Raw genomic sequence first — 10,730 nt, forward strand, 5'->3', positions numbered from 1 at the left:
AACCCTGATCAGGCCACACAGGTACAAACACTCACCAACTCCTCACAGTGTCATGCCCAGGCAGGTGCCCAGTGCCACTAGCAGGACAATACAGGGCAGCACTTTGCAGCCCATGCTGGCTTGCCTACCTCTTACTGAAGGGTCACAACAAAGAACACCACTAAGATATTAAAGAGTCAGGCCTTGGTAGAGCATTTCACAAGCTGCAATCTCAAACAGCTTTACAAAATTTAACACAGGCCAAAAAATTAGTTACAGAAAATAATTTGTAAAAGGTCCGTGTCGTTTGCCTTTAAACAGCCAAATTCAGGCTAGCAGTGGGACAGGAATTTGGTAAGACTGAAAGGTGAAGAGAAGTGTTTATGGCAAGATTTGGGGCAGAGAGTGGAGAGGAAAGATGAGTTGATGAGTCAGAAGGTAGAGAAGCCTTTTCCTGATGGTAGAGGGTGCAGAGAAGACAGCTCTTGCATCAGTGCTGAGATTGTGGAAAGGGTGAAAGAGGTGCTAGATGAGCAGAGGGAGCAAGGAAAGGAGCAGTGCAAGACCACTTCACTCTGATTGTTACTTTTTAAATTTCTTCTGCCTTTTTAGTTCTTTAGAAATGGGAAGTTAAGCTGAAAAACAAACAAACAAAATGTTACAAGAAAAAAAGAAGCAGCAGCATGTCATGCAAATAAGCAGTTCTGAGTAGAAAGCAATCCTCCCTTCAGGAGGGAAAAAAGTATCCCACAACCTCTCAATGATCCCCTGTGCCCAAATCTCAAACTGAGCAGCAGTGTGGTTTATTCATTAACACCAGAAATAACCAAGAACTACACTGGACATCCATGGCTGCATGCTCTTCCAAAACCAAAAGCATGACTCCATGCTCACCACAAGGCTCACAGGAACCTACCTCACACTGAGCCATCCATGGGGGTAAAACCCCCCAGAACCTGCCCTTTACCCTGCACTTGTAGCTGTCTGCCCAGCAAGGCACTCCAACCAAGAAACATCTTTGTGCATTGGAAGCAAATCTCAGAACTCAAATGCATCCTGCCGTAGGAGTTGGGAAGATTGGTTATGCCTTGAGGCAGCTCCTGGCTGACCAAGAAACATTTCTGTTCCCCTTCTCTGTCACTTCCCTCCTCCCCAGAGGATAAAAATCAAGTTGTGCAAGGAGCAGGATACACACAATGTATTGAAACAAGTTTGAAAGCAGCTTTTATAACTTCAGCCACTCAAACCAGCAACACCAACCATGTGCAAGAAAAAGACAGACATTTTTTACAACGAGGCCAGTCAGTTACTGGAACAACCTCCCCAGGGACATGGTGGAGTCCCCACTCCTGAAAGCTTTCAAGATGCACTTGCACAGAGTGCCAGATAACCCCACCTCTGCTTTCTTTCCCACAAAAGGCTGGACCAGGTTATCTTTTGAGGCCCCTTCCAACCTGGGCTGTTCTGTGATTCTATACATGTCCAAAGTAACTCAAGGCTAAAATCAGTGATGAAGGACTGACTTAGTACTTCTGTTATTTTTTCAGAGTAGATGAATTTCAGATTTCTGAGTGATAGTCCAACTGCTGGAGACAATGCCTCATTTCTGAGAAATATGAGCTGACTCCCTAACCAAGAAGGGCCAGTTTTTCTCACAGTGCTGTGGGTGTCAGACCCTCACAGGAGCAAACAGGAGTTCTCCTCTGAAGGAGCATTGACCTGCAGTTATGCACCTTAATAACCAAGTGCTGAGCAGCAAGCTGCTGTAACTAAATCAGTGTGTTCAGATCCCACCCTTCCCAACGTGGAATCAAAATACACCAGCCTGATCCTTAGAAGTCACTCAAACCACTGTGCTGGGCTTTTTACTTTGGAACTGAGCAGTGATGGGACCAGTCACAAAACCAGGACTGCAATCCCATTCATATCCACTTCTTAATTCAAGCCCTTCAAATAAGATATTTAACAGATTCTTACAAACACTTGTCAAACTCAGGGGAAAAAAAAAAAGCATTCCCCCATGTTGTCAATCATATTGCAACACTATTTCTATCATAATTAGAAGATAAAAAGGAATAGTAGAGACAGACTGAGATGAGGGAGTGAGACAGATGAAGGCAGTGAGGAGCAGTGTGGGTGACTACTCAGGGAGATGAAAAATAAGGTTTCCCAGTTAATCTACAAACCTAAATATAATTAATGCCCAACACTATATTAAGGTTTCAAAGCTGACAGGATCACTGGAAGAGAGGAAAGAAAAGTTAAAATTCCTAAGAGCACTGCAGCTCTGCCAGACTACACATTGCATTTGCTACGATGAGATATTTTAACAGCCTAATATTAAAACACGTTCAGGAAGCAAAACAGGAGTATTACATCCAGTGTCAATGAGTATCTCAGCTGTGGCAGGAGGAGCCAACTCACAGCCCAGCAACTCCTGCCCATTAAGACTGTTCTGGCCAGTTCCTCAACCACACCACACTAACCCCAGGGACTGTTTGGTGGGGACACAGCCCTGTAGGCTTGACACCCCCCCCTTCCATTTAAAGGGATGTCACAAGACAAAGGCACCCTCCTGGACAGTGCCAAGGCATTCACCCACAAGCTTTAATGGCAGTAGAATTGTCCCCTGGTGTATATTTCCCAGGGGAGAGAGCAGCTGCCAAGCACCCACATTGCATCAAGACCCTGGAGAGCTGCAAACCCCGCTACAACAGCAGGGAATGAGATACCTGGAGCCCTGTGCTGGGTTTAACACCTTTATAGGGTTGTGTGAGGGCACGTGCAGGTTAAAAACCCACACCCACAGCTCAGACTAAGGCAGAACTTCAGCACTGTGCCCACCAAACTGACATTTTATCCACACTACTTGAAATACTGCAGGAAACATCGTGCAGGGTCAACACTAGTCTCAAAAACATGTAATATTCTACAAAAAAAAAAAAGATTCTTTATCAAGTGCACTGCAAGATTATCACTCAAAAATTCCCCCTACTTTAACAATCAGGTGGTCAGGTTTAAAGCAGGCACTTGAAAATAAACTCTCAGTACATCTGAAAGTAAAACTAACATACAGAGCTTACAGAGAATTGAAAGTCAGACAGAACAAATACTGAATCAGAGTCACACCCCCCTCACAACAAGACCAGAAAGTCTTGCAGATTAATGAGGTTAAAAATACCAACTGTACAACCCCTGGCAGAGGATCCCCCAATACCCTGAGTGCTGACAAGAAAGCCACGTACCACAAAAAAATGTAAGCAGATTGCAAACCAGTTAACATATTTCTAGTTTTGGGAGAACTGGAAGTGCTCTATTAGGAAGATCTCAAACTGATATAGTTAATTTTAGTACATTAGAAGAACATTTCAGTCACTTCAGATTTCACAGAAAGGTAGCAAAACTTAAGATTATATTTATTAAATTATTACCTGCCAAGATGGTAAGTTTTACATGTAAAAGTTAAGACCAAATTTTGACGTTAAAAATTCCAAGTATGTGACACATTGTTGAGCATTAGTGTTTAACCTCCTGAAGCTGTAGGTTATTTGTGTAAGACTGGTGCTTTCAGCATTACTGGGCACCTACACGGGCATTTGTAGTCAGGTGTTACAGCAGCATTTGCCCTTTTACAAAGGCTACTAAGTTTTAAGGTAGTTTAAAGTAAGACTGATTATGTTTTGAAAAAGTTGCAAGTAGCTTTAAAGTTTCAGCCTTTCCAAACCCATTTCACATTCTCAATAATAAAACAAAAAGTCAGGAACTGAGGGTTCCTTACTGTTCAGCACTGGTGTATCTGAAGTCCTATTGCAACAAGTTGTTTGCTTCTTCATTTCCTCTTTAAAATGCAGACATGTTTAACAGACACCTTGTGAATAAACATATTTTAGCTCTCAAGGTTAATGTTGCTCAGAGATTAAAATCCTTCAAAGTAGAAGTCAAGTCAGTCACAAGGAGTCTGTTTAATTTGTACACCAATTGCTTCTCTACTTCCTGAACACCATCAGAAAGCAAGTTTCAAAATCAAGACATAAATCTCACAGCTGTTAAAAAACCCCATGTTGTCTGTAGTGTATATAAATGGTCAATCCCTCCAGTTTTCTTATATACATTCCTAACAGTTATCTTTAACAAGGTGATGAACAAAAACTTGTAAGCAAGACCAAAAATCTATAAGATAAATCTACACATTTTCTTTTGGATGCCAAAACCACCTTAAGTTGTGGACTTGTAGTAACAACCAAATGTATTTATTCCATCAACCCATTTCTGAGTAGGTTTTAAACATTCAAAAGTGCTTTTAAGAAAGAGGACTCACTCGCTTGAAGTCATTCATATTTGTGGCTTGGACTGGAGTTCCAATAAAGGTGAAGTACGTAATTCTTGTCGTCTCTTCATCACCATGATTGGACTGGACAAACAACTAAATTAAAAAAAAAAAAACACAAAAGAGTTAAGGTAAACAGTCCATCCTTGAATTAATACACAATATAGAATCATACACTTGTTCTGGTTGGAAGAGACCTTCCAGATCATCAGCATTAGATAAGCTGAATGCCATGGATTAGAAACTACAGGGTGTAGAATTAATAAACGAGGTAAGTCAGAGCTAATGAACCTAGCAGTGATATACAGAAGTGAAGTATGAACTTGCTAATACTGCCATGGAAACATTCAGGAAGTATCTCAGATTACACGTGGCAGAAAAGCAGGACAATTTGTGTCTGTGACAACTGTGCCTCTTCCACTTCATCAGGAGCCAAACAGAGGATTTTTACCCATAGGACTCCATCCCCTGCACTGCAAAGCCAGGCGGTGGCCACGATGACTGGCCAACTCATTTTTAGGAAGTCCTCAACACAGAATCCAGGTTTGGCCAGGGACTAGGGGAGTGCTGCTGCAGTGCCCACATGCAGGGAGTGCAAACAAGGTAGAACATCTATTTAATCACCTTATCGCCTGTCTAGTGTTTGCACATCATCCTGTCTAAAGCCAACACAGGATTTTATTAAAGAGCAAACATATCTTGTCAGCACAGCTCTGCAGAATAAAAACCTGTGTGATGGATCTCCATTTCACTTGGAGGAGGATAAAATTGGTTGCAAAGGCAACTCCACAGAAGTAACAGATGTGAGAGGGATTACCTCTCATTACCTCTAAAAAAACTGCTAGTAAAACATAGCTAAACATAGAAGTAGCCAAACTGATCTAAAACGTGTTCCACAAACAGCAATTTAGAAATTTACCAGAAACCTTTTTACAGAAGAAAAAGCATGATGAAAAGATTGAGGGTGGATCACTGTCTTGGAGTTAGCTGTAACTCATAAGCAGCTGGTGATTCTGTGGCCAGCCCACTAAAACACAGTTTAATTCCATCACGTGCAAGTCCATGCATTTGCAAACACATAGTTCAGGCCACTAGAAGTATTTCCACAGGTAAGAATTCAGGGGTCACAGTGGAAAAAACAGTTAACAGCCCCCACAGACCTCAGAACAGGAACTTTACTCACAGTTACACTGTTCACATTCTGAAACTTCACGTAGCGGAGCTGGACGATGCCATCTTCCTTAATGTCATCTGGTGTCAGCTCCAGGGCTTGAGTTGGTTCACTTCTTTCTGCTTCTTCAAAATCCATGGACCGAGGAAGGTTGATAAAGATTTTTATGTACTTTGGACCTTGCCCTGTGTTCAAATATAGGAGTGGTATTCCATTGTTGAAACATTTTCAAAAAGCTGCCTGAGAAGCCCTCGCTTATCACAGTCTCTAGACACCACTCAAGGCAGGCAGGAGCTTCTGTAGGTCTAGTATCTCATCTGCCAGTCCTACACCTGGGTTCTGAAGGACATCCAAAGTTGCACTGTCTGTCTGTGACAGAATTCCAGAAAAAAAATCCAATAAAAGGCCTAACAATAATATGTTAACTGTGTCCTGTAACACCTGAACATTAATTTTATAATGTATACTGAGTGGCCATAAAAGCTAAGCTATATCTTTCAGTAGCTCTCACATTAATCCTTGAATTAAATATGTTTCTCTTTGCAGCATATCCAACCATAGCAAATACTTATACTAGCTTCATCCCTAACACCCACACACAGGGACAGTGAAAAACAATTGAGATAATTTACAAGAAGTTTACTGAAGCTGCTGTGGGATTCTCAGAAGGTGAAAGGTTCCAGGGACAAGTGTCATTTCCAGAAAATCTAGCCAGACACAGACAAAGCTTTGGTTTCAAAGATATGATTAAACAGACACTTCACTCACCGTTATCTGGCCCCTGAAGTTTCATAGAATAAAGCTTGACAGGCTGACTAAAAGCTACAGTAATAAGCAGCTGTGGAGAAAAAACAGTTGCTGTTAGACAGTTTTCTTCATTCTTAAAAACAAACATAATAATTAACTAGAATTAAGTCTGATCTTGGGAATAAAACACCTTTGCTATATTCCACACATGCACTACTCTGTCACTTTACAACACCAACAAATGCTACTCCACTTGGAGTTTTCCCACACAAAAAGGTATGTGAAACTGGAAATGAGACAACAACCTTTGTATACTTATTTTACTTATACCTTACTACCACCTCCCACTCTTCCATCATAACAATATAAACTAAAGTTCTTAAACTGCTTGTAGATCAGACCATGGGTGAAAATATCTCCCTTATAAATAAGGACTGTACCTGCTCGTCACAGTCTGATTCCAAGTAGGTGGAGTCTTTACGTAAACAATTATCGAATCCATGCTCATCACTCTCATTAAGACATTCACAGCCAGCTTTATTGATAAATGGCATTAAATCCATCTGAAAATAAAGGCAAGAGCATTGCTGAGTGCATGGTAAGTGTGCCATGAACTCATCTGGGATTACTGAGTGTTGGAATGAATGAAATCCTTCATTCAACAGATTAAAATAAGAAACCACAGAAAACCTCAGGGGTTATACCAAAAGACACTACAAACAGAAGTGATGGACACTTAGTACTCAGATGCATCCTGGTCAGAACAATGACATCCTTCCTCCCATTCAGAACCCTACAACCCAGAACACAGGCTGGCCACTCTGAGAGTAGGAGATTGGGCACAGTCAGAAGAATTTCCAGATACACCTTTGATAAGCATCATAAGTCACACAACACAGACAAACTGACATTAGAATGGGCCTATGAGCAGGTAAAAAAAAAACAAACCACACACCAAGCAGAAATAGGCCTCCCCAAAAACATACTATGTGTGGCAGAACAAATTGAAAGACCACCAACATTCTTGCCAGGCTTTAAATGCAAAGCTACTCTTACTTTCCTTCTTTTTCAGCACTCTATACAAATGAACTTTACAAAACCTTTACCATATCCTTAGGTAAAACCACAGAAGACAGAAGCTACACCATTCACCATGAACCAGCTTGGTTTATTGTCAGCTCTTCTGTAAAGGATCCAGCCAAAAGCTTTAACACACACACACAGATGAGAGCAGACTGCTCTCCATGCTCCAAGCCATTTACAAGGTTACCACTCTTCATTACTGCAAAGGCAGAACAATCTGTTTCAGTTTCCAGATAACCAAATTTTTTTGCCTGCAACTAAAGTAAACGAAGTTGAAGTACAATAAGCTGGGCTAAAAGTCAAGGAATTCCTGTCTTAAGGTCTGAAGACAGTATCAACATCTCATACCACATCAATATAAATTCAATATTGGGTGCACAGCCATAGAACAGTCCAGATATAAGAAATTAAAGTAACTTTTAGGACAGCAATCCCTAATTCCCTTCTCAAAGGCACATATTAGGCCCTAAATAATAACATGCCACACTGGGGGGGAAGCACACACTAGCTTGAAGACTGCTGCATACACCACCTCAGGCCAGAGCATCACAGCACAACCAAACACACAGACAGGCTGCCAGAGCACAGAGCCCAGCTCCTGCCCAACACTGCCCCTGGCTCCTCCTGCTACCTCACTCTGAGCAAAACCACTCAGCCCTTCCCAACATCCAAATGCAGGCTTGGCTCCCAACTCCCCTGCTGGGCAGACACAAGGGAAGGGAAGGAGAATGGGAACATCTTCCTAGAGCCAACAGCTTGGGCCAAAACCCCAGCATTTCAGCCTGCCACTTACAGGCTACACAGAACTCCTGCTTGGCTCATACAGTCCAAACACACTCAGGACTTGATCCATAGGGTAAGACACCACCTCCTACCAGATTAACTTCTAATAGAAGATCCAAACAGACTCAGGACTTGATCCATAGGGTCAGACACCACCTACCAGATTAACTTCTAATAGAAGATGGTGTGTTCATCTCAAACCTGACCTAAGCAGACCTGAACTGGCCACCCGAGTGATTTTTGGTGTTTCAGGCTCCAAGGCTAACAAGCTGAACCTTTGTCTTTTGCTGTTCCCAGAGTCCCAGAGGACTGCAGAACTCTAACCACAGGTGCTCACACAAAGCAAAGCACAACACTTGCTGTGGAGCAGTCAGCAAGTAGCTGAACTGCCAGAAATTCAAGTGACCCATGTCCTTGCTGTTTTAGTGAGAAATATTCTCATGATCTGCACCCTGCTCATATCTGCCTAACAGTACCTGGTTAGCTATGAATTTACAGTACTTAACCTCCAAATAAAACCTGTGTTTGCATTCCACAACACAACTTGGGGTTTGTTAGAGACTCATCACAGCCAGGTTTAGAGTATCAGATTTGCCAACCCAACCCTGCTCACATCTGCCCAACAGGACCTGGTTAGCTATGAATTTAAAGTACTTAACCTCCAAAAAAACCTGTGTTTGCATTCAACGACACAACTTGGGGTTTGTTAGAGACTCATCACAGCCAGGTTTAGAGTATCAGATTTGCCAACCCAAACTCACATGTGCACTACAGCAAGTACCTGAGCCCTGAATTGTGACACAACCCAGCTGAGATGTGATCTACCAGCAGTATAAACAGTTGTGTGGTGTAATAGACAATCTCATTTCAGGACTGCTTGGAGAACACCACCTAAGAGGAGAGCTCTGGGAAAGTGTTTTGCCCCATCAGAGCTCTCATTCCCACGTGCCTGTCAGTAGAGCTGCCAGGCAGGCTGGGGACTTGCCACATGCCACTGCCTGGAGGTAACAAAACCAGGCAGAACGTGGTGACTGTGGTTTTCTGAGAACACCAAGACTTCTAATCAGACCCCTCCCTCTTGGAAATTTTGGCCAAAGACTCAAGTATCTGTACAAAGTTTTGATTTACCTAATGGGTAAATCATGCAGTGATTTTTAAAAAAAGTCTATTCATGAATACCAATTTTTAAATTCTTTGAAGAAAACATTGTTTAGTTGTCACAGATTTTGATGCAAGATTTAAACATTCAGTCTGAGAACTCATTTGCAAGTGTTTACTTTTTTTAAAAAATAAATTACTGAAGAGTTACAAGTTATTTTCCATGATCTGTGATGCCTGACCAGCCATTACTGGAGTGATATGCAGTACCTCTACAGAAATAAAATGATACAAATTAAACAGAAAGCAAGAGATAAGTCCTGCAGGCCACTCAGAGCAGGCACATCATCTTCTCCAAGCATTGCCACAACACTTTCTACTTGATCCAACTTTCATATCTTTGTCATTCTTTTACAGGCCAGAAGGAATCTAAAGAGAACACTTTGTAAAACCATCCACTTTTGCAAATATTAACAATCAGGAAAAAGAAAACATGTCACAAGATATCACTTAACTCACAACACCCTCCCAAAAGATGCTATTTTCAGGATAAGCTGCTGCAGAGGAAGATGGAGCTGAACTGTTATGCAGGTTAATTCCTTTGGCCACAGAAACTCCCCCTTTTTTTTTTTTTTTTTAACAGATGAAATAAAGAGGATTAGAGAAAGGGTAGGGAGCAAGAAGACAACATGAAAACCCCAAATGAACCTACCACCACATAAACAGAGGATTTCTCACAGAACTAGAGCAGATTTTCAATATTTTTGACAACCATGTCTTAGTGTCTCCTCCTCCCATGGACAGTTTTACACTTTAAAAATGTTTGGGGACAACAGACTGGGATGTCGGAGAAGAACTAGAGGAAGCAGCTACAGCAAGAATTTCATCATAAAACATTCAATTCATTATTTTAATGACTCAGGACTATATGTAGAGTTACTATGTACGTATTAATTTTTAAAGTGTGTCTGGAAAAGAAAACCCAGACAAGTGATCTCCTCAAAGCCACGTGGAACTTGCAGTTTTGCCTAAAGTAGCACTATTTCACTTAGAGCATGTTTAGAAAGCAACACAAATGTTTTTAAAAACATTCAAGTTACAGAAGCATTAAAAATTATCTTAAGAGAAGAGCTGCATACATATCCTTTGGGGATATCTGTATCTTCACTGTTCCCAGGATCATTCTCCAGGTGCTGTTTAATTTTTTCTTCTAAACCTACAGCATCTGCTCCTTGGTATTGGTCGATTCGCACTTTGTTTCGGAAAAACAGGAACGTGGGTGTTGCAGATATATTGTTGGTAGCAGCTGTTCCCTAGAATGCATAAATTAGGCACAAGTGTTACCTAACAGAGTATTACCAACACTAGACAAATATTCACTTGCTTCACCTCAGCAAGAAGGCATACACTAGATATTAATCAAGCCACACCACCCCAAACATCACAAGCAGTATTTGTTATTTTATAAACAGCTTCAACTCAGACAGTTTTAAGTTAATTTGAATTCTTCAGATTCTCCTAACCCTTTATACACTTTGAACG

At 41.4% G+C, this 10,730-nt stretch overlaps 1 protein-coding gene across 1 annotated transcript in view; it reads right to left on the reverse strand.

Annotated features, from left to right (window-relative positions):
• TXNL1 (thioredoxin-like 1) overlaps positions 1-10,501 on the reverse strand; it is a gene marked incomplete at its 5' end in the record, with an annotated part of 12,876 nt that extends 2,375 nt beyond the window's left edge. Inside the window, 5 exons of the mRNA XM_008942917.1 lie at positions 4,298-4,402; positions 5,490-5,662; positions 6,246-6,315; positions 6,665-6,787; positions 10,328-10,501. Coding sequence (XP_008941165.1) covers positions 4,298-4,402; positions 5,490-5,662; positions 6,246-6,315; positions 6,665-6,787; positions 10,328-10,501 — 645 coding nt within the window. The remainder of the gene's footprint in view (positions 1-4,297; positions 4,403-5,489; positions 5,663-6,245; positions 6,316-6,664; positions 6,788-10,327) is intronic.
• Between the last annotated feature and the right edge of the window lie 229 nt (positions 10,502-10,730).

Source organism: Merops nubicus, unplaced genomic scaffold (genome assembly GCF_000691845.1).
Source record: "Merops nubicus isolate BGI_N331 unplaced genomic scaffold, ASM69184v1 scaffold3566, whole genome shotgun sequence".
Taxonomy (NCBI): Eukaryota; Metazoa; Chordata; class Aves; order Coraciiformes; family Meropidae; genus Merops; species Merops nubicus.